A 25,362-nucleotide genomic window follows, 5' to 3' on the forward strand; every position below is an offset into this window, starting at 1 on the left:
AAATAAATCATTTTTGAGAGCTGATTTCTGCAAACTCTGATCACTATTTTGAAAAGTGAAGTTATATATCTGATTAGTAATACTTCCCCTTTACAATGATGACCACATAAAGTCATTATAAAATACTTTTGATTCTTCGGATGTATACTTTAAGGACATTTAGGACAGTTGTACTGAGGTATTTCCAGAAATAAAACACCTTGTATAAAATCTTTATGTACGTTTTAAAAAGTGGTCCTTAACTTTTTTTGAGTAGTGTATAATGTGTGAAGATATAGGTACAGGATTTAAATCACCGTTTAAAAGGACTCTGAAAAATGATAATATTCTTGCTAAATCCTGTGACTTGACTACAATCTTTATTTATAAATTTGGATGAATAGTTAGCATATAGATACTATGGTAGAGATGCAGTGTTTTAATGCACATATTCATGTTTGGCTCTAGACAGCTGGCAGCCGTCTGTTTCAAGGAGTTTTTTAACATTTTAATTTTTTTTAAATTTCTCCTTGTACACAGACGACTCGCTATCGTGCAGCCACCATTAGGGGGTTAAAAATGCAAAATCCCCCCGACAGGGCTCATCGATTTTTGTCTTTATTTCATAAAAATATATAAAAAGTACTGTACTAAAATAAAGATTATTATTCCGTTTTGGCCTGAAATGCACCAAGACGGGGAAAAATAAACTTAAAAGGGGAAAAAACAGTGACTTACTTCGGCTGTTGCGCAACTTCACTTCCCTGTTTTATCTGAACTTAATACATAAACATATGGCCATTGAGTCCATGTACAGATCGAGCTAGAACTTCGGTCTCTGTATTTGGTGAGTGGAGCCAACGGAGTTCAGCGGAACAACCAACATAACAGAGACCGAAGCTTTTGGTCTAGTTTGGCTCCAGAGTCGGAACCAAACACAAATCATTTAATTAAAGGTACTATGTTTCTTTATATTCATAGCATATGGACTTTTTATTTCAATTTCATTTCAGGGAGGGCTTGAGGATAGCTGCGAAAGCTAAGTCTGGAAACTCGATTGGTCATATGTTCAAAGGTATTCATATTCCATTTCTAGTGTGTAGCTTGCCTTCATTACTTAAATGTGCATTATGCCACGTGATTGCTATTTTACTTTCTAAGATGCATACATTAAATAGTGTAAATGAGAATAGACTAACCGACACCCTATGTGTTTATGTCATATCGGCTCATGAATTGCCATATTTTAGGTCATGGCTACTTATCTTTCTATAGGGCAGGGCATGTTGTTACATAACAGAGAACAAAAATGAAAAAGATTAACAATGGCACCAGAAATGCCATTGGTAAGGAGAGGAGCACTGAGGCCAATCAATATGGCATTTTAAAGCCATGGCCTTGGATTAAGTCAATCCCTGTCATATGTAATATGTTAAAGTTTAAAGATTTAAAAATACATTTTTTAATAGCTTTTTAGCATAAAAAAAAATGAGTTGCATAATTAAACAGTTATAAAGGAATTCATATGAGGACAATTAAATGTGATATGTCATTGTTGTTTGTTATTTGACTTTCTATTCTTCTTTATAGATACAAAGACTAAACCAAAGAAGGTAAGCACACAAATTCTTTGAGAAGGGGGAAGGGTAAATTGTCAGGGTTTGATGTTTGAAGAGTAGTAATACTATTAACTATGATCTTGTGATCAATGGTTGGATGGAGTACGTAGATTTTAAAGAATAGAATAAAATCCTGTCAATATTTTATTAATCCAACATCATCAATAATTGAAATATTTATAAATAAAATTTTGTGAAATCAAAGTCATTTTCTAAACATGATGATTATATATATATATATATCTTTCTGCTGTTCTGCAGTTAAGGCAAATTTTTTTGTCTCTCAATGTTCGTAATGCGCCTTAACGCCCTCTACCTTAGACTTTACGTCTAAATGTGTATTATAACGGAATAAACCCTTTAATAGACTTCGCCCTAACGTAGGATGTATATCCTATGTTAAATCGCATATTATCAAGATAGTGGCAGGGTAATAGATTAGTTTGGTGAGTTGTATAAGTATGTGGAAAGTATCCATTCAGTTTGAGTTTGATGGTCTGTTTTCTTTTGTCATGTTTTGCAGTTTGGGTACAAATCCAAGACTCAGTCCTATCCTGTCAGGAAGAACGTCCATGGCATCTCTGATGAAGGCAATCAGCAGCTCAGCAAAACGGTTGGCAGAAAACCAGCTGAACAACAAAAATCAACAAACAAACAGAATGGTAGTTTGAAAAGAGAAGTTTTGAATCAGAGGAATGCTAGTCATACTACTAAAGCCCAGGATCAGAAGGAGAAAGCAAAAAGTAATTTCATTGATAAAAACAAGAAGGCTCTGAGTAAGAAAGAAAAGATTTTGAAACAAGCAGACACAGTGACTCTTACTCAGGATCAACTTAATGCAATTCTCAAGACTATTGGAACAGCCGGTGAGTCAGCTGGAGCTCCAAGATTCTCAATTGGTGAGTTTCATAGATTTTTTTTTTCTCTCTCTCTTCCCATTCTCCAATTTCTCCTTTGACGAAACGACAGAGCATTTAGAAAAGCCTTTTCCCTGAAGGCTGCCAAATGTATTGTATACTTTTTATTTTTGGTAGTGCATGCATGCCCCAAGGTTTTAAGGATCTTAAATGTAAAATCTTTTCCATTGAAGATGTTATGATCATAATAGTGGCACTTGATCATTACCTTTGATTTCATGCGATTTAAGTTTAGTAAAGTGAAAGCAAATCAGTGTCATACAAACTTCCCATTTGAATACCACATTTAAGGTTAATAAGGGGCATATCATCCTTTCAATGGGTACCAGGATAAAATCCTGTTTGGGTTTAATTTGATTGGATGATGTTCAGACATATGTTACTTATTATTATTTACATATTTTGCATATTTCCAGATTGAATTTGTCAAAGAAAATTTAGTTGTTCAACTTTTGTTCAACTTTTGTTCCTTAAGCTGCAAATCTGTCTGATCTTTACATTTAGTACATTAACAAATCTTTTTCTTTATTAGATGCTGGTAAACTGAAGGTGAATTTGAGTAGCATCAATGAGCAAACTGCAGTGACGGAAAATGAGAAGGAAAACGTTGCTTCAGCAGACATTGAAGAGCCAGTAATCTCTATCAATCAATACAGTAATAATAATAATGATCAGGTAACTCAGGAGGTTGCCTCTCATGAGGAGAGGACAAAGGAGTCGCCAAGAACAACCGACCCTGTGCAAAAGCAGTCTCCTAGGATGGGACAGTCAGATATCATCAACACCATAGGCATGACCGAACAGAATGATAAGTCTTTGATGGAGAAGAAAAAGCAACAATGGAAGCGGGAGCTTGGTAAATAATATTTGGCAGTCGCCGCTCAAATCCGCCAATACTCTGTCAATATTTGTTTTCTTTTCTTCGTCATTGGCAGTTTTCCCTTTCTCATTTTTGTCAATTATCCTTCCTTTACTGATAAGTCATTTATGACTCCATAATTATTGTTTTTACATGTACATAATATGTGAGGTATATTTCAATTCTAAATGTCTGAGGAATATGATTTGTGTGCTAAATGAGCAGATATATATCTAAATTCAGAATATGACCTGAAGGAATAAATTAAATTTGAGAAGTAAAGTATGGAATGATTTTATTTCTTTATTTTTTTTCATTATGTTACAAGCAAGTTTACTTGTGAACAATGTGCGATAAAAGTCAACTCCTTTTTTTTTTTTTTCAAACTGAGATATATGCCGTTGTTATGTTAGTTGTGTATATAGTTGAATAGGGAAACATTGGCATTGGGTACAATTTTAAAGCTGCAATAAAAAAAATCATGTTTATTTCCCTCAGATGCACAGCTTGCTGCAAAAAAAGCTGCTCAGGAGAAAGATGGAAGGGGCCGGAGGGGTCGCAGCCAGAATGAAGAGAACTCTGGATGGAATCCTTGGGGGCAGCCTGGGGGTGGGGCCCCACTCCGGAGTAGTGTGGATGTTTTGTCTCCCAGATATAATCCAGCAGTAAGTTGCACTAAGTATCTTGAAGACGAACTAGATTAGTCACAGTAAAAAATTTATATTTTTAACAAGTTAAAGTTTGTAGAATAATAAGAACTTATCTGTATGAAGTTCTCTGATAATCACCATCACAGATAAAATCACACCAGAGTCATTTGGCGCATGAAATATATTTAAAACCATGAACACGTGATGTTAATATCGCTAGGAATCCACCTTGTGATTGTCAAGGCAACGTCAATTTATCTTTTAAAAGAGAAAAAAAAAAGACATTTTAAGATCTTGTCTGTTTTGCACTTTTGTGACAACATGCATTATCATGTATGTATTCAGGTAGCTCCAAGTATCTGATCTGCCCAATGTCTGCACTTGATGTAACACCAAAATTTTAGTAATATTTGTTTATTATGTGTGAAAAGGAATAAAACATCTCCATATCTCCTCTCCATTGAACAATAATGACAAGAAAGACCCATTTTCACCAGATTAATGTGATGGAAATGTTTTCTTTTACCATTATCACCTGGCCAAAGATATTTCAGTTTCTCTACCAGTTTGAATTGACAGTTTTATCAGATACTTGGCATCAACAGTTAATATAGATACAACAATTATTTGACAGATTGAGAAATGTCAAGTCAAAACCTGCCATGAATTTATATTTGATATTTTTTTCCTCTCTTTTTTTAAATTGTGTTTTTGAAGGTGAGTACTGGTCACCCAAGTCCGGGTCGAAGTAGCAGAGGTCAAGGGTCAAACGACATGTTGAGTCAGTCAATCTCTGGTGTTACTCACATAGAGAGTCAGAGGAATGTACCTGCAGCAATGAGAAGCTCTTTTGTCATTGGGGTATGTTGGATATTGATTCATTAAATCTTGTAGCTATTTGATACCTTGTTTTTGTCTCACCTGCATAGCAGAGTGAGACTATAGGCGCCGCTTTTCCGACGGTGGCGGCGTCAACACCAAATCTTAACCGAAGGTTTAAGTTTTTGAAATGACAGCATAACTTAGAAAGTATATGGACCTAGTTCATGAAACTTGGACATAAGGTTGATCAAGTATTACTGAATATCCTGCCTGAGTTTCATGTCACATGACCAAGATCAAAGGTCATTTCCGGTCAATGAACTTAGACCATGTTGGGGGAATCAACATCAAGATCTTAACCTAAGGTTAAGTTTTTGAAATGTCATCATAACTTAGAAAGTATGTGGACCTAGTTCATGAAACTTGGACATAAGGTTAATCAAGTATTACTGAACATCCTGCATGAGTTTCACGTTACATGACGAAGGTCAAAGGTCATTTAGGGTCAATGAACTTTGGCCAAATTGGGGGTATCTGTTGAATTACCATCATAACTTTGAAAGTTTATGGATCTGATTCATGAAACTTGGACATAATAGTAATCAAGTATCACTGAACATCCTGTGCAAATTTCTGGTCACATGATTAAGGTCAACGGTCATTTAGGGTCAATGAACTTTGGCCAAATTGGGGGTATTTGTTGAATTACCATCATAACTTTGAAAGTATATTGGTCTAGTTCATAAAACTTGGACATAAGAGTAATCAAGTATCACTGAACATCCTGTGTGCATTTCAGGTCACATGACCAAGGTCAAAGGTCAATGAACTTTGGCCGTAATGGGGGTATCTGTTGAATTACCATCATAACTTTGAAAGTTTATAGATCTGACTCATGAAACTTGGACATAAGAGTAATCAAGTATCACTGAACATCCTGCGCGAGTTTCAGGTCACATGACCAAGGTCAAAGGTCAATGGATATTGGCCATGTTGGGGGTATTTGTTGAATTACCATCATAACTCTGTAAGTATATTGGTCTAGTTCATAAAACTTGGACATAAGAGTTGCCAAGTATCACTGAACATCTCATGCGAGTTTCAGGTCACTTGACCAAAGTCAAAGGTCATTGAACTTTGGCCATTTTAGAGGTAATTATTAGATTGCTGTCATAACTTTCAAAGTTATAGATATAGTGTATAAAATGTAGATATAGGAGTAATCAAGTATCACTGACAAGTTTTAGGTCACATGATCAAGGTCCAATGTCAAATAACGTAGTATTGTATCATTATATGAATGGTGTTTTTTGTGAATAATTATTTAAATGGTGTTTTTCAAAGTCAGCACTGCTGTTATATTGAATGGCGTGATGCAGGTGAGACCGCCAGAGGCATTCCACTTGTTTTAATTCATGCTTTATTTTCATTCATGTATGTTACAAATGCCTTTTTGCCTTGTATAGCTGATTATGCATTTTTTTTTTGCAATTGAGGCAGTCCCAACCAATTGCATTCTTGCCTTTAGTGATGGATGACATTTTCTAAAGTCACATTCACTGTGGCTCATAATACCTAGTTTCCCAGAAAAAATGGAATGTTTAGATATCAAGCACTTTGCATTCAATTACAAATTTTTATTTGCATTGTTGATTTTAGCATGTTCTAAGGAAGAAGAAGAAGATATTTAGATCATTGAATTTGATGAAGTAATGTGAAAAAATATCAAACCTTGTTAAAGGCAAAATATATGATATCCACTGTTTCATTTGTTAAAGAACACTTGGTTATATATTAGCTTGAGAAATCTGTACAGACACTGTGCATTCATTAAAAAGTGACTTCTGTTGCTTTCTGCTATCTGACTACATTTAGTGTAATGACCAAGAACGTCCAACAAACACAATGAAATAGTTTTCTTTGATAAATGTATTGAATAAAATTCCCTGTTATTATTATAAGATAAAGTTAGAATTAAGAAATATTTCACTATACCATCTCCTCCATTGCAATGCTCTCACAGTCCAAGGTAAAATTCCTACAGTAGGTCATGTATAATTTTTTTGTTTTATTTGACAGGGAATAGCTAATGAACGAAATGACGAATTGAAAAGGAAGGAAAAACAACAATGGCTTCAAGATTTAGGTAAGTATTATATGTAGCTAGCTAGTGTGATGATTGCGGAAAAGTATAGTTCCCTTTTGTTTGAGTTATGATGTTCTTATGGATTCACAGTAGTTCTTTATGTAAGATTTTACTGGAAAATGTTAATCTGTTATGAAATTGGACATGAAAAAAGCAGTAAATCCACATTGCAAATTTATCACCAATTTTTGTCTCACCTGTGAAGCAGAGTGAGACTATAGGCGCCGCTTTTCTGACGGCAGCGGCGAGGAGGAGGCCGGTGGACGGCGGCCTCAACACCAAATCTTAACCGAAGGTTAAGTTTTTGAAATGACAGCATAACTTATGAACCTAGCTCATGAAACTTGGCCATAAGGTTGATCAAGTATCACTGAACATCCTGCCTGAGTTTTGAGTCACATGACTAAGGTCAAAGGTCATTTAGGGTCAATGAACTTAGACCATGTTGGGGGAATCAACATCAAAATCTTAACCTAAGGTTAAGTTTTTGAAATGTCATCATAACTTATGGACCTAGCTCATGAAACTTGGACATAAGGTTAATCAAGTATTGCTGAACATCCTGCCTGAGTTTCGAGTCACATGACCAAGGTCAAAGGTCATTTAGGGTCAATGAACTTTGGCCAAATTGGGGGTATTTGTTGAATTACCATCATAACTTTAAAAGTTTATGGATCTGATTCCTGAAACTTGGACATAAGAGTAATCAAGTATCACTACACATCCTGTGCAAGTTTCAGGTCACATGATCAAGGTCAAAGGTCAATGAACTTTGGCCAAGTTGGGGGTATTTGTTGAATTACCATCATAACTTTGAAAGTTTATTGGTCTAGTTCATACAACTTGGACATAAGAGTAATCAGGTATCACTGAACATCCTGTGCAAATTTCAGGTGACATGACCTAGGTCAAAGGTCAATGAACTTTGGCCATAATGGGGGTATCTGTTGAATTACCATCATAACTTTATATGGACCTAGTTCATAAAACTTGGACATAAGAGTAACCAAGTATCACTGAACATCCTGTTAGAGTTTCAGGTCACATGACCAAGGTCAAAGGTCATTTAAGGTCATTGAACTTTGGCCATTTTGGAGGTAATTATTAGATTGCTGTCATAACTTTCAAAGTTTATAGATTTAGTTTATAAAATGTGGATGTAGGGGTAATCAAGTATCACTGACAAGTCTTAGGTTGCATAATAAAGGTCAAATGTAATTTATCGTCAATGAACATAGTATTGTATCATTATATAAATGGTGTTTTTTTGTGAATAATTATTTTATAGTAGCTTTCAAAGTCAGCACTGCTGCTATATTGAATCGTGTGATGCAGGTGAGACTGCCAGAGGCGCTCCACTTGTTGTATAATCTTTAACATAGTTGTGTTATTCAGTATCACCCATACTCACAAGGTCCAACATATTCACTTTTGAAAAAGAATAAACAGTTGAAGGCTTAAGTCCACCCTGCAATGATTTAATTTTAAGCAAGCATTTAGAATTTTATAAAAATCAGATGCAAAGTAAAGGCGACCGCACACCATATGATTGGTCTGCGACTCAATTTTGAAATAAATCGCAATAGAATTCGATGCTAATATTGAACCTTGGAATATCTTGCGGTGTAATGTTCGAAATCATCGTACGAAAACCTACCTTCAAATCTGTGACTATGCTACCATCCTTCTTAGAATAAAAGTGAATTTAATATCTAGTCGTAATGACGTCATAGCAGTCGTAAGATTGGCTACGATTTGAAACTAATTTGGCCTTTACTCGAAAATAAAGGCTTGCAATCTTTCAAAATGCTTATATTAGTATTCTTTCAATTAATTTTAACCTCAAATAAAATGATATGTTCCATTCACATTTTCAGAAAATGAGCAAAATGCGATTTGTTCCGAAATCGGATCGCAAACAGTCGTAAGGTGCGCGGTGGCCTTAAGAAGTTAGAACATTTTAAAGTCTAGCTCAATTTTACAAAAAAAAGTGAATCCACAACTTTAGTGTTATCCAAATTATATTTTCTTTCATCATAAGAAATTTGAAATTATTTAATGTTGGTACATGTAGGTTTGATAATTCAGATGTTTTATATTGAATAATGAAATTATGTACAAATAATGGCAAATCCCCATTTTCAAAATGCATGTGAATATAACTGTTTTGTGAAATCAAGTAGTCTGTATTTCATAATTTTCATAGATTGAATTAGATTTTGATAAAGTTTTCAGTGTTATACTTGTTTGGTTTTCCTCTATAAATGAGCATCTGTTGAGGTGAACTTGTCCTTTAATAACTCGCTCATCTACAGCTCTTACCTGTCTGTTCAGTATTCACAATAAGTTTTCATTCTACAAGTGTCTTGTTTTTCAGAGTGTGATATTAGAATTGAATGGTAAGGTTTATATGGTAATTGCATTTCTCCACGATACAGAGAACCAGAAGAGAGAGGCTAGAGAGAAGAAAGAGCAGGAAAAGGCCAGCAAGCGTGCCTTAGAATCGGCTGTAGCACAGCATTGGGCAGAACCTGTTGAGCATCCACCCTCCAGGATGATATCTAGAATGGATAACAAGGTTAACCAGGTAAGAAACAGAATTTATTCATTGGTCATAACAGTGACATTATGCAATTTGCTCTGAAATTCGTAAGTTTTATAAAAAAAATCAACATCATAGCAATGTGGACATGCCCGTTTGTACAATGCCTTACCACATAGAGTAATGCCATTATTTTGGAGGCTTTCTTTATCTATACACAACAAAAAAAGTAAGTCCCCCCTTAAAACAAACATCCATAATTTCCAAACCACTGGGAGTTTTTAATATATTTTTTTTCATGAGCTTGTAAGTAATTTTATAAGCTACCCTCTTAGTCAATGTTACGGACGTATTTTATGTCATACTTCAGTGAGCACCGGCAGAATGCAAAATTGTCACTTTTTAAAAGTCACAAGCAAAATATCATGACTTTGATTCCAGTTTATTGGAATGAATTCCACATTCTCATCATGAAAAATGGTCAGGAGGCTTGTAAAACATATTTTCTAACAGACGATACAACTTTTTTTTGCTAAATTTCACTGTTGAATAAACAGTCATAATTTGCTATTATTGGAATTTTTACACATTTCTATCAATGAAAATGATCGAATATGATGACAATTATTTTTGGGAAGAGTATCTTCAACAATATTCATCATTTCACGGCTCAATGAACATTTAATAAAAACAAAAAATACGATTATCAAATATCATTGGCAAGTAATGTTTCAATTTGGTAACTGAAATTGTCTTTTCTCAACCTTTTTTTGTTATGTTCATGACCAATTAACATGCCTCAATGATTCAAAGGCGTTTAATTAAACATTCATGCTTGAATGAACATGTGGAATGTGATTAGCTCTTTTTGACGTTATTGGAAAAAATGCAATTGCTGACTATGGATATCTGTCACAAACCTTCTTGCATAGTTAATTTGAATGGATTTTTATGAAAATCCCGATATTTAATGCTTCAGTGAGCACACAATATTAGAAAATTATGCAAATGAGAAGAAAGTTCAAGGCCTTGGCCCCACTCTGTGCCGTATCGAATGGTTATTTGAGTGTGCGAGCCCTTTGGATAGTGTCATTTTGAAGCCATGTGCGAAGTTTCATGAGAAAACTATTGGCAGAAGTAACAAAAACCGTCTATGAAACAAACCCTCATTTCACTTTTGTTAAAATTTTGACTACCTCTCTCATAGACATTGTGTACACTATGGGTGCATATGTTTGAGAATAAGCAACCCCTTATTCAATATGGTGGAACTTTTTTTCAAAGCTGTCTTTAGTAGTATCATTTGGCAGTAATGTTGAGCAACCTATGGGCAGAGCTCTATGCAAAAATGAAATTGATTTGTTTATTTATGGATGAGTGAGCACGGCTCAAAGGGGGAAAAGGGGCATTTTCATTGTCACAGACATCAGTGGTGGATCCAGAATTTGAAAGTGGGGAGGTGCCGAGAAATTGGGGAAGGGGAGCCACTAACATTTTCCAATTTTAACATGTTTAAACAAGTTAAAGAGGATACTACCATAACCCCCATGAGATGATACATCACAAAAAAATGTGCTCACTCAACCATGAACATACGTTATCAAAATTTTGTGTTGAGTGGCTAAATGATGGATAGTAAAACAGCGTTTACACCATAAAATTCACCAAAAAACAACCTTTGGCCAACTTTGTATTTACACAATCTGAAAAACGACTCTTGTGACTTTCAAAAAATTGTCATTTTGAATTCAATCTTTGATTACTCATGCGTGACCCAACCGATCAATCTCATTTCCCCCGCGGAGTTGCTTAATGAGTGTAAAAAACCACCTACGAAATATTATATCTCAAAATTATTTCGTTCAATAGTTACAGCATTTTTATTTAGGGGGAACTTACTTTTTTTGTTGTGTATATATATATATATACATAAAAAATGTTAATATTGAATTTTCACTTACTAACACAAGAGCCAGTTGATTTTTCAAGTTTAGTATTGTAAATTCATATAAATGACTAAAGTGTGAACAGAATACAGGTAGGCATTCTGTTTTGGGTTAGATTCCTGCATCTTAATGTCAGTCATTTCTTACTTTCCCACAATAAGCCAAGAACTATTGGATGTATCAACTTCAAATGTTGTATATGTGTTAATGAAAAAAGTTTACCATGATAGTAACCATTATGCATCAACAGTATATGACATTTTTAGTTTCCCATGATTTGTTAGCACAAACTTGGACTTTAGCCTCACTTATGCATGTTTTCTTTGGGATTATCCTAAATAAAGGTACAAGATGACTCGAGAGTAATGAGTAGGATGGCAGCTGAGAGGAAAGAACAGGCTAAGGAAACTGATCAACCAAAAAGTGCTCCCTTGAACTCTTCCCGTTCTCCTCACACCATCGATGAGGTTTCTCCCAGGTTAGTTCTAGCTCAAGTCCTCCCAAACAAAGTTTATCTGAATAAATGAAGAATAATTAAACAAGCATGAAGCTGAAAATGTAATCAAACTTGGATGTGAAAAAATAAAGTGGTGACTTTTAAAGTTTTCACAGAACAGGTTTATGCACAGCATTGAACTGTATTCAAAAGAGGAAACCAATTACGTCACACACTTTCACCATTTCTGTTGTATTTTATTATCTGAAATATGGAATATTTCAATTTTTAGCTGTTATAATGGGTCCACCTTGAATATGTTTTACTACATTTACTTTCTTATTTTATATCCAATTCTAATGAAATTTTCAGTGTTATGCTTCAGTGATTTTTCTCTACAAATTATGAAAATGAATTTGTCCAGTTGTCTTGACCTTTGGTCTTGATTTAAATTTAACTTAAATTCTACATGTGTTGGATTTGTAGGTCACTATGTAAATCAACCATATGTACATTATGAATTTCATTACGACAAAGGTTTTAGAAAATGCTCATTTTGGAATGACATACTGGTGAATGTTGTCATACTGTGAGAATCAAAACTTATTTTTCCTCTTTTTTTTTGCAATTGTAAGTCTTGTATAATGTTTTTTCCCCATTAGATCACATCTAAGACCTTCCAATGCTTTGACTGATCCAGCTGAAATGGAGAGAAGAGAGGCACAGAAAAAGAAGCATATGGAACACATGGTTAGTCATTTTGTATCAGTGTTTGAAGTTTGCATTTTATGGAATATAATTAGTTCTTTTTAATAATAATAATGATAATAATATGTTCCATTTATATAGCGCAGCTACTATAATTGCATATACTCTACTGCGCTTGATACTTGGTATAATATTATTACCCCGGCTGTAGCTGAGCCGCCATATAGGAGCTAATGCATTCAAGGAATAAATCCAACGGGTACCTATTCACCTCACCTGGGTCGAGTGCAGCACAATGTGGGTAAATTTCTTGCTGAAGGAAAACACACCATGGCTGGGATTCGAACCCACGTCCATCTGATTGAAAGACGTGAGTCGTAGCCACCAGACCATGACGTCCCTACAGACCACGACGCCCTAATGTTTTTATTCCATTTTGAAAGTCATTTTTCTTTTTGTTTATGTTTCTTAAAATTTACTGCTTTTATCAAAATCAACTTGGCATTTGGTGAATTTCCCATGAGGCAGATAATTACCATTTATGAAGGTGTTGAGGCAAACTATCACTTCCTAGTTAATTTTATACGTAGCTATCGTTTGAAGTGATTCTGAGGAAAGATAGCGTATATAATCATATTGCTAAGGACAAGTTGTAAGTCTCATCTCTGGAAAGGACAGCAACATTCTTGTTGCTGAATTGTGTATTGCTTAATGCATATTTTTCAAAGGAACCTCCCCCAACTCACCACACATTCTGACCTATCCCACAGGCTTTTGTCCAGGCCCAGGTGGAGGAGAAACGGAGAAAGAAGCAGGAGGCTTTGGCTCTAAGACGCCAGGAAGAGGCTGAACAGGAGAGGAAGTTGGCTGAGGAGAGAGATCGACTTGCCAGAGACTTTGAGCATGAGCAGGAGAAGGTGAGGAAGAAAGAAGAGGCTGCTGCTGCTAAGCAAAGGGCCCTGGAAGAGAGCATGCAGAATGCACATGAAGCAGCCATGAGGGAAAAACATGCAGAAAGGATGAGGAAGCTTCAAAGGCAGGGACACGATGTTACCAACCTTAGGAAAAGCTGGGAAGGTATGATAAATATACTGCCCCCCTCCATATATACTTCAGTGCATGATTTATCTGCTTACTTTCGTTTGGTAAAGATTGAACAATGTGATTTATATAGGGCTATCATTTTATCATTTAAACATGTGTAAGAGTAGTGACTGTAATATTATACTACCATCAAATTTTGGAGGAGGGTATATAGGATTCTCTCTATTGTTGGGCGTCAGTTGGTCGGTCAGGTTCATGACATGCTTGTTCATATTGTCACTGTCACAAAAGTACATTATTATCTGTTTTTCTGCATATACATGTAGCTAATTGTTTCATTTAGTTTGAGAGAAAAACCAAACGATAACTACATCTTCACCTTATATTCCCTTTAATTTCATACTCTCTTATACCTCCCTCTAGAAAAACGGCAAAGTCCTGAGGTATCCCCTAGACTTCCTGTCCAGGTTACTGTATCTCATCCTCAGCCTGATTTGAAACCAGCTACCTCAATCAATTTCTCACCAAGACGAGAGAGAGGTCCCTCTGCAGACCTTCAAGGGATTCCTCAAACTGCAGCCTCTCACATCCAAGATGCTGCAACTTCCCCCATTAATGAAGTATCAACACAAACTGGTAAGCATCTCAAGGTGATACTATTGGTGTTCTAGACCCAATCATGCTCTTTCAAATGGCGCATTTAGCCTATGACCATGTGGTATAATTAAAGTGATTAAAACTAGCTGTGTTCTAACTTCATTTGTTTAAATCCAGTTCATGCACTTACCGTTTGGTCTAATTTCATCTAGGTCTGTGCATCAGTTCATCTTATATCCAGTATAGTTTAATAGAAAAATTCATTTAGTCTAAAGTCATTTGCCCTTCTGGTAATTAAGCCAAGTGCCAGTTAGACAAAATGATACATGGGCCAAGAGTACATATGAAAATGTATTATATTGATGCCATTACTGATTTATCAACAAAGCAGTTATGATGAAACAAAGCTTTATTGTACCCCCATCTCTCTTTTTCTGTTGTTACTTCACTGTATTCTTTGATGATATTTATTCATGGCCAAAGTCACTTCAATATGTTGGATTGTAGTTACAATAAAACATTCTTTCAGGTAATTTTGTTTGAAGCTATTCCTTAAATGGGAAAATGGTTTGTGGTTTTCATCCCATACGATTACAAAAGTTAGCCAAACATGAACTTTTATTTTTTAGTGTGAAAGAGCAGATTCTAAGCTTTAAAATGATATATAGGTTATCAAAGTAGATAAACAACTTACAAGCTGCCATTAACAAGTTATCATAAAGACATAAAAATTCTACCTTCTTTCCTCCATATGTAAATAGATGTTCTGGATGAAAACTACATATCTCCCAGACTGATTGAAGCCATACGACGGGCAAGTGAAGGAGCAGAGTACAAACCTAAGAGCAAGAAACGTTCTGATCAGGTAAAGAGCAAGCATCCTGCGGAAGAAGGTAGAAGGAAGGACAAAGGAATGAAGGTGGTTTCTATCAAAGAGGAAGTGTCAGAACAGAAAGCTAGCAAGGGGAGAAAAAACACTGATGCTGCCAAACCAAAATGGGGACAAAATGCACAAAGCAAGAAGGGGATGAAGAATTCTGATAAGGATATGTCAATGAGCAAACACAAAAGGGAAGAGAGACTGAGGAAGAGACAGGAGGAGTTGATTAGTTTACAGGAGAAGAGTGCTCCCAGGAGGTTGTCTCAGACCAAGCAAACTCACGTAGAGAATGAGGGTCAGGGAAGAAAATCAAGAGCTGATACAAAGCTGTCACATCACTCGGATGAAAAAGAAAGTAAAGCTACCAAGGCACAGCGTGAGAGAGCAGGTTCAAGACGAGAGGCCATGTTAGCACAAGAAAGAGTGATGTCACAGCAACAGAGCAGAAAGGATTTCAGACCGTCTTCCAGTGATGACAGCTACAGTACGCAAACACCAACACTCGGAAACAATGACTTTGTACCATTCATGAGAACTGAGGATGATGAGTTACTTGAAGGTAACATATCTATTAGCCCTGCTCCTGCTCCTGCTCCACCAAGACCGGCCCCAAAGACAAATGATGCATCACCGAGCAGAACATCCAGGCATTCTAGGCAATCACATAGAGAAATGGTCTGTTCTATTTGTACTGTTATCTTCTTTAAAAAAACTGTAAATGAAATTTAGCATGAAAAATATGTTTTGTGACCTCACACTGGGGGCAATTCTTGATATGTTGTCCAACTTCCTACAATCTTCCATGGATTTTGCATATTATTCTAGTCTGATTCTAAACATTAAATCTTTAATATTTTGAAAACAAAATGCAGTAAATTTGCACTATTCACTGCAAAATTGAAAAAAATGACTTCTATCACACCCTGAGATATGTTTGATTTGAATCAATTTTAATTTGAGGTTTGTCTAAACTACGAACTCTACTTATGTGACTTTTCAGTGAAAATACAAAAGTATGATTTAAAAAAACAAAAATATTGATATGAACTTATTTTCTGTAATATGTATGTTGGATAAGTAATAGTAAACTCCAGGGAGACTCGCTACGAAGAGTAGGAATATTATGCGAAACAAAATTATGTTTAAAAAAATACTTTCTGTTAAGTGCAAAGATAATATATAACTTAGATTTGATCACCTTTTATATTCATGTTTTACCATTTATGACCTCCCCCCTCCAATTTGAAAATAAATTTCAGAGTAAAATATGTATAAAAAAAGCGTTGCATGAGAATGGTCAGTTAATTATGAAAGCAATTTTAAATACAAATTTGGATAAAAAAAATACTAATTTTAGTGATACAGAATTCCAATATGCTGTTTTGAATAGTTGGCAGCTGTGTACAGGAAATAAGTCTTAATTTGTGATTGATTTGATAATCTAAGGCACATTTTGATAAGAGATAACCCATATGATGTGTTTTCCCCCAACACTATTTTTTTCTGTTTACAGGATCCATTGTTGAATCCAGACAGACTGAAAGATAAAGAACATAGACAAGAAGAGATTCTCATGCAGCTTTCAACATTAAGACAGGTTTGTAGAATAGAATAGGTACACTTCTTTGAGGTCATAGTGATCATTGAACATCATATTAGAAGAAATGTACATTATGACACGGTTCATTTTAGAGCCCATTCAATGCATGCCATTTTGTGTAACGTTATCACTTTCTGCATTTCTATCTGTATTTTATAAAATTTACTGAGAAGAATTTTGATTTAAACAAGGGAAAAATGATTATTCAGTGTTAAATCTTGTTGACTCAATTTATGTTTTACAGGAGAATAGTTTCACATCTTATACTGAACCCCTTTTAAATTTTTCTGATTTACTGGCAGTAATGTCACGAGACAGAATGACAGTGTTATTGATGTTGCAGAATTTGAAGGGTTGGAGGAGAAGTCACGGTGCAACCCCTTTCTCCCTGGTGAAAGTGAGGAGGGTCTGTGAGCTATTATAATATAGATGGCCTTATCGACCCCTTCCCCTCTAAACCTCTGGGCCTGTTGTCTCGCACAAATGCGCTTGTCTTGAAAAGACTGAAATAGAATAGAATTTATTCTGTTCTTGAAGTCTGCCCATTAAAATACAATATTTCATTTTCTATGTTTGTATGTTCTATGATGGGTATTCATCAAGTGATCATCACACCAGCTGCTTATCTTACAGTTTTACTTGATTTTTCTTTTTCATGTGATTTACAGGGTCTTCTGATGAAGCAGAGAGAGCTGGAGATTGGTTTATCACCTTCATCACCTGTGATTATATAAAGTGACTGATTGCTTAGTCTGTCCTCCATGATTTATTTGACTGAAAGTATTCAATTTATTGCTATGAAATACATGGAATTCCTTTTGATTATAACTCACAAATAGTCATTAAAATTATGTTTACAATGTCTGATTGTGAAAAAAATTGAATGTACGCTCATATTTGTGAAAAAAAAATTCATGCATATATTTATCCAGGAAATTAGCTCTCTTGCCATTGAGAACAACATCTCGTGCAAAAAATAAAATAGTCATAGTTTGGACTAGTGTAGTAACAATGGCTGTGGTATCAGTTGCTTCACATTCACTTTTCTAAATAATGACAATTACAATACTAGAGACAACCTGATGCTATTTTTTAATCTCACGCAAGACCTAATTTTAACTAGCGGTCACGGTTTAAAGCATAGGAAAAAATAGTAGCACAAGTCTCTTACTATAATCATCTGCTTCCATTGTACATTGAGTGAAGTCGCCTGTTACCTAGTGAAAGGTATTTGCCATTGAAAATGTATGTATTCTAGGTATTTAAAAAAATTGAATTAAGTAAATTAAACAGATTTTGTGCAATATGTTGATATTGTCATTTGTGTGCAGATCTTCTTCTTTATACGTAAATTTAATGTTCTTTCATCTGTATGAATTTTTCAAGTACCGGTACATATGTAGATGTAATGTTAAAATTAAATAACATTAATGATTATAATCCTTGTCATTTTCCAAGTTTTGGAATGTATTTGAACACATTTTGCATTTCTTTCTTTATGGCTTCTATGCCTCACCTTCTGTAAGCAGCACAATCTGAAGAAGACGAAAGACTCATGAATTTCTATAGATACTTACTTCAGATTAAAAAATGCAAATCTTATTTAAGGTATGATACCTAGTATTTTGAATACTTTTGATTAAAAATAAGATTATTAATATAGCTCATATGTAAAATCTGTAATTCTTCATAATATGTCAACTTTTTAGGATGTTGATCATGAAGAAAGCATATTGGTTGTCATGAAAAGTATGCATTTAAACCTGTATACAGTTAAAATATATTCATTTCAATTTAGATACTGAAGGTAAAACAAATTTCTAGCATTAAATAAAAATAATAAGATTGTCCTTTATTCAAAAGTATATTCAAATTTGATTTGGAACTCGTAAATTAATAGAAAGAAAAAAATCCCAGCTCTTGACAACATATCCTTTGTACCTGTTCTAGTGTAACACTTGTAATTGTATTGGAAAGCAGAATGGGGGCAGATAGAATGTTGGTGCTAAAACCATCTGAGATAAAGTACAAGCAACTACCTGGAAAATGCTAATACAATGGGTGATTTCAATTATGGTGTTGACCTTTTTTTTTTTTTTTTTTTAATCTTTATATTATGTCGCCATAACACTACACTTGAAATAAAGACGGTCGTGGGACAAATCTCTCTAGGTGTTCAGCAATCAATTATGTGTTTGGGATAATTTTTATAAACCCACATTTAGTTTTTAAAGCTATTGAAGGCAATCTAAAATTTGACTCTACCCCCAACATCTAAATAGAAATCACCCAACATTAATGGTCTGAATTCACATAGCATTACCATGTTTGCATGAAGACTATTGTCTTTTAGCACAGAAAATGATAATTGAATATTTTGTTAAATTACTAATTCATTTTTAATAATTATTTCAAATATTATTTTCTATAGGATGCACTCTTCTTCTTTATGAGGTACTTATAGTGACACTTATGTATTGAAAAAATGCTTATATTGCTTTATTTTGGATTAAGAAATGAAATAAAAATGCATGTCGAGGTATGACTTTTAATATTTTGAAATCCTTGTATATTTCTTGCTTATATTTATTGCATAACAGTAAATATAATCTATGTTTTTGCTGTTGTCTTTGTTGTGGATAATAAACTTTAAATCATTATTGGAAATTCATTTTTTATGTACAGGTATATTCATTGTAAACATGCATTTTACATTTTTGTGGTTTTCGTATTTTCTCAAACTTTTGCTTTTTAAATGCAGTCTCTCACAAGTGATGTATTATAGATGTCACATCGTCCCTTTGATTAATCAGAAGCATAAAGCGTTTTGGGGATAGGATGAAAAAAATTGTGCTTTAAGCCAAGCACATGTTATGCAATGCAATTGCATTAAGATCTGATTGCAACAAAATTGCAAAGTGTATGCCAACTTGCAACGTCTTGCATCTGCAATCTGATTTGCTGCAGAAGATCGCAGACTGAAAGTCAGATATTGGATGTTAAATCTTCCTGCGAATTTGATAATTTGAGCCAATCAGATTTGTCCTAGATGATGATGTCATGACCAATTTGCTACGCCGCTGCAGTGCATTCCATGTAGATGCAGCTCGTTGGCGTTGTAGAGCTGTTGCTATGTGTGCGCTGGCCTCTGATGCGATTGGCAATCAGATCTTTGTGAAATTCCCTAGTGGGCTTTACCCAGACAACCAAGTAAAATGGTTTGTACAATGTGTACATAAATATTCCTTTTGTTATATTTACAGCACAAAATGCAGGAAAGAAACTCATCAATAAATGTGAGAATCCATTAAAAGATGGCAGAATTATGTAATTTCAGTTTTTATTCTGTGGCGTAACTTGTGAGCTGCTCCTATTTTCCAGTGAATCATGAATTTTATGAATTGACTTTTTTTCCAATATTTTATCCATAGAAATATATAAATTTTTTAAATGGAATTTATGCTCCCCATGTTCCTAATTTTATTACATGTAGAACTTGACTTCATAGTGCAGGACCTTTTTTATGCATACATTGCGTCTGAGAAGTAAGCAAACCAGGATTCTCGATATTATGTGTCAAACTTAGGCAAATGACTTATATTTCATTCATACCATCATTAAGTATCATCTTTATTTATTATACCCTAGATGGTATGAAATATTCATAGAATTCAGTAAATCATGAAATGATTTAATGAAATGCATGAGGACACTTTTCACTTATGTCCACTTTTCATTTTATGCATGTCCAAATCATGTAACATGAGTAACCAACACATTTCAAAGATTTGCCAGGAGCATATAGGAAATTTCCCAAGTTTTGTTTTTATACAAAGGATAGTCAGACTGCGTACTATGTTGTGATAAAGAGATGTTTAGTTCCTATTAATAATAATGGAGTTACAGCTCCAAGTATGAGTCAAGGTGTCTCCAAATGTAACGTGAGTAACCGTGGAATAGCCCTGAAGCCTCTTCATTTTATGAATTTATTGAAATTCAAGCATTATCTTAAATAAACAGAACTTTGTTATTTCTTAACCATTTTCTGTGATTGAGGTATCAAATTAAAGCAAAAATATTGAAATTTTTAAAAGTGATTTTCTTTTTTAAATTCAGATACCCATCAACACGTGACTTTTTGGTAACCTTTCTTCTATTTGTTTTTTTACTCACTCATGCATGAATGAAGAATCTTCTAAGATTTACAAGGTGAAAGAGGAGAATCTAACAGGGTGCTGCAAGAAAATATTTGCAATCTATTGCAAACATTTTGTTGCAATTTTACAATTGATATATCAATCTTAACTGTAGCAAGTCAGATTACACTGCTTGTTTCAAGAAGCAGATTACAAATAATTGCAATTTCATTTTTTAATTTCAAAACTTATGATCGATTTAATAGGGACTGAAAGTAGACTTGCAATTGATCGCAAAAGTTTCTTGAAACGCCCCATAAGCCTTACAATGATAAGTAATTTATCATATTCCAAAACAAGGCTACAGTTCTTTTTGAGGCAATAAAAGAAAAATAATTTCTTGTACTTCATGCATTTACAATAATTCTTTAATTACTAAATATAGGCCTATTCTTAATTATATTCCTTTCCATCGGACAAATCAGTTAAATAACAAAAGCACCATCTTTCCCAGTACTACATGTAGGCTTCCTGTTTAAGGGCATGCATGTATTAACATGTTCATTAGCATACGTGGAATGAGTTCTCTCACCATAACATTATTGCTGAGCATTGTCTCAACTGAATGAGGCTTGATATAATGCTCAAGTACAAAAAAGAATACAGCTACAATCATGTGGGGTTTTCATTGCAAGCCTACACATTCCCTACAAGAAAAACTTGTTTACATAAACATGGTATAGCTTATTATAGTAAGATGATTGGTACAATAGCTTTAATGATGACATTTGTATCTCTCTCTAATCAAATTGTCTCGGAGTTGCATACAGACTTTGCATCATTTTTTTTTTTAGCTCTAACTTAACACAGCACCTTGGAATGAATACAGGGAACAATGAAGCTGTTATCATTTGAGAGGAGAAAAAGTTCATTCTTGTTAAAATCAACTAAAAAACAAATCAATATTGGCAGGATCTAATTGATGAAATCAAATCAATTGCAAAACAACAACAAACAATTAACAGCACACTAGCCTAAACATACACAAAAAGGTTGTAAGAACCTTTTGTTTTTCAATATTATGCTTTTACTGAATCACAAAAATTCTATCTACATGTAATTGATTTATTAATTTGTACAGGAATGCTGGATTTTTGAGAGACTGAAATTCTGCAACTTATTTTGGAAGTAATAGAGTTTCATATACATATGAAAAAAAAATCATCTTCAACTATTGCAAAGTGAGACTAATTTTTTTCTTCCCAAATACAGAGTATAATTTGAGAAACTGATTCACGAGCTCAAGTTTGCAGCTTACTGATATGGACATTCAGAATGAATTCTAATTTCTAAACACATAATTTAACAACATCTCATGTTTTTTTTCTGCTTGCGATTATCAATAGCACTTCTTGGTCACTACAATAGCTACATACTATCTTGAATATGAAAATAAACAATAACATTTATATCATTCATCAGTTTTAAACATGAACATTTGCAATTTTGCATAAGCTTTATATGTAAGACCCAAATCTACAAGTAATTGACATTGATTGAAAAAAAATCAACTCTTTTTATGCACAAATACAAGTAAATCAATATTTATAAATAAATGACTCAAATATATGAATACTATTTATGATGCTTCACAATAAATACCCACAATAAATACTATACATAAAAGTACCACATATGTTCTTCAATTAAAATTTCTTTTCCATCTCTACGGCAAGTTTGGCATATTACAGTAATCCACTATTCCTTCGGATTGAGTACAAGAACAGACTCGACATACTGCTCCATCTCTACAAAGTCTGCAATGACAATATTAATACCCTTTGGTCCAATAGTTTTATCTTTCAAAAAGAACTTTGTATTCTTGATTGCTGCAGTTGCGAGTACATCTTTCAAGTTACTACCGATATGCTGTAGAACAGTAGTACCCGTTGGGGTCAAGACACCCTGTGATACATAAAACTTGTCCTGAGGCCTTCCTCTGGTGTGATGAGCATTTAGTATATTCACCATCTTTGGTGCTTCAGTTGTGTTGGGCCATACGCTGTGGATACTGCGGCCTTGCCAGATGTTAGGATGTTCTACCGACGTTTCATCATGGTAGATTGTAATCACCTGCCAGCCCTCATCACACAGGACATTAAGGGTAACTGCTTCCAGATCCATCTCAGGGCAAAGCTTGGAGGAAAAAACATCCTCTATGCAGGATATGAGCTGATCATGCTTCTCCTTCATGCAGTACAGATGGTTGAAATCAATGATTACAACTTCACTGGGATGCTCATTTAACCAGTCATTGATTTCTCGCAAGCTGTTGCTGACTTGTAACCCATGCAGACCATGCACAAAATAGAAGCCCTCCTTGCCTGGACAGCGTGATATTCTGAAGTCAAAGTAGCGAATTCCTAGGTCCAGCTGCTGTTTGAAGTTGAGTGACTGTGTGACTGACCAATTGTGGACAATCTTTTTGGCTGCTTCACCAAAGACTGCGACAAGGTTCCGTACTGTGTCTGGTGAGCCCGATGAAACTGGTGATTGGCAGTCGAGGAAGAAACTGAAAGAGTCGTGAGATCCTTCAAAGAAACAAGAAAGGTCTTACAATATTGAATGATTTAATTTGCAATTGAACATCAAAGATGACAAAAATACTAACCTAATCAGGACAATGACAATAAATACTGAAATTTAAATATCAATTGTAAATAAATGTTGTTACAATAATTATTTACAATCAATATTTAGATTTTATTATTCAATAAATAATAATTTCAATCTATGAATTGTTCTTCAAGTTCAAAACGGCACTTCGTAACATAGCTCATCGAAGCTACGTCATATCGAAGCGGTTTAAGGGTCAAGCCTATGTATTTGCAGTGTTTATGAATGGATACACAACATCAGTTTTTTGGGGAAACTGTTGTACCTTTATAGGTATTAGGTGTATAATATAAAGGTATGCAAAATTTTAGTCTAAAATAGGGTCGCTAGTTCTAATGTTAAATATGAATATAAAGGGAATTCCCTTCTTGTGTATTATCTTCTCCAGGCACAGTCCCATATGCATGTCTAGGCTCCGTGATGAAATAACAATATCAAAATCATAAAAAAATATCATCACGGAGTCCTCTAGCCTAGGCTAAGTCCACATCACTAGTTACAGTTACATTGTCATTGTGTAGCTACCCGCGCCAAAAAAATAACCAACATCAAAATGGATGAATGGGACACTAGTCACTAATTTTTGTTGATCACTTACCTGGAATAGCTATATTTTTCAGTGATTCACTTCGTAATCTGTCAGGTAACTCTCCCATCCAGTTTGAAAATTCATTATGTGTAGCACTGCCATTTTCCATAACCGATCCGTTCTCTTGCCTCGCCATACTAGAATTAAAGCACTCAGTCTCAGAGAAATCAAATCGCCTACCCCAGGTCCAGCCCAACACATCGAGGAGGGCAAACAAAGAAACAAATCGCCTATTACAAATATCGCTGTGTAATTATCGTGACGAATTTCAAGATGAAAACTGTTTTTTTTCTTAAATTTTAATTTGTTCTTAGACTGTTGAATATATAAATAAATGATTTGAATTACCTTATGGCTTATGCACCAAATATGTGTTAAGGATTTTCGAAAAAAATACGAAAATGAGATGACCGAAAGTGAACTACTCATTCCGTACAGCCGATTTGGTTGTGGGTAAGTTGTTTCGGATCGGAGCGACGAACAGCTGTTTCTTGGCGACAAAAAGTGGGCGTGTCACCATGCTTTTAAACAACCGTATACTGTTTGTCGATGAATTTATGCATTAATGACTTAGGTTAACGATTGTTTACTGAAACACTATATTTCATTATAAACAGTTCTCTTTTCAGAGAATTATAGATTCAAGTACGCATTTTGGGAAGGTAATTCTAAACTATGTATATAAGAACAATGTCCTTGGAGATCAGCTCTTCTCATGTGATTTCAACCTAGAAGCTTAAAAAAAAAGCAAATAGTGATATTCACTAAGGATTTCAGTAGCTTATAACAGTTGCCAGTGAAAATCACTGACCATTTGTTCATCTCCCAGGGATAATATTGCCTCTCAAAGCGCTCAACGATCTTGATTGTACTTGATACAGAGTATTCGGTGTCCAGAAAGCACAGGTGTATCATTGATTGTATGTACAGTATATCACTCGGTGAATGGGCAATGGGATATGCTTTAGGTACATCCCTCAATTGGAGGGGGGGGGGGGCGGGTGCTGGTGGGTGACCTGTACAATATCCCCCACATCAAGAAAGAAATTAAGGGGTTTTATCATTAAATAACTAGGGGTAGCTGTTTTTTGCGTGAATTCATCATTGAATGCTATTAAAAAGCTTAAACTTGCCAAGTTTGCATTTCAAAATCGCAAAATCTCTCAAGCGGTCGCTACGCAACGGTTGTACCCGCACATATCGAGAGTATGGTTAT

General features: G+C 34.6%; 2 protein-coding genes across 2 annotated transcripts; one reads left to right on the forward strand and one right to left on the reverse strand.

Moving 5' to 3' along the window:
• The first annotated feature begins 948 nt into the window (after positions 1–948).
• On the forward strand, positions 949–20,433 carry LOC129257313 (coiled-coil domain-containing protein 66-like). The gene is made up of 15 exons (XM_054895609.2): positions 949–1,054; positions 1,570–1,592; positions 2,122–2,497; positions 3,048–3,371; positions 3,873–4,039; positions 4,742–4,885; positions 6,926–6,992; positions 9,431–9,579; positions 11,825–11,958; positions 12,579–12,666; positions 13,395–13,701; positions 14,092–14,304; positions 15,027–15,820; positions 16,659–16,742; positions 17,414–20,433. Exons 1-15 carry the CDS (start codon positions 964–966, stop codon positions 17,477–17,479), a joined length of 3,027 nt encoding a protein of 1,008 aa, XP_054751584.2. The 5' UTR covers positions 949–963; the 3' UTR covers positions 17,480–20,433.
• LOC129257312 (PI-PLC X domain-containing protein 3-like) lies at positions 18,999–24,613 on the reverse strand. Its single transcript, XM_054895608.2, has 2 exons — positions 24,156–24,613; positions 18,999–23,472 (listed from the first exon to the last, which is right to left on the reverse strand). The coding sequence occupies exons 1-2, from the start codon at positions 24,280–24,282 to the stop codon at positions 22,640–22,642; spliced, it is 960 nt and encodes a 319-aa protein (XP_054751583.2). The 5' UTR covers positions 24,283–24,613; the 3' UTR covers positions 18,999–22,639.
• Between the last annotated feature and the right edge of the window lie 749 nt (positions 24,614–25,362).

This window comes from Lytechinus pictus, chromosome 3 (assembly GCF_037042905.1).
Source record: "Lytechinus pictus isolate F3 Inbred chromosome 3, Lp3.0, whole genome shotgun sequence".
Classification (NCBI taxonomy): domain Eukaryota; kingdom Metazoa; phylum Echinodermata; class Echinoidea; order Temnopleuroida; family Toxopneustidae; genus Lytechinus; species Lytechinus pictus.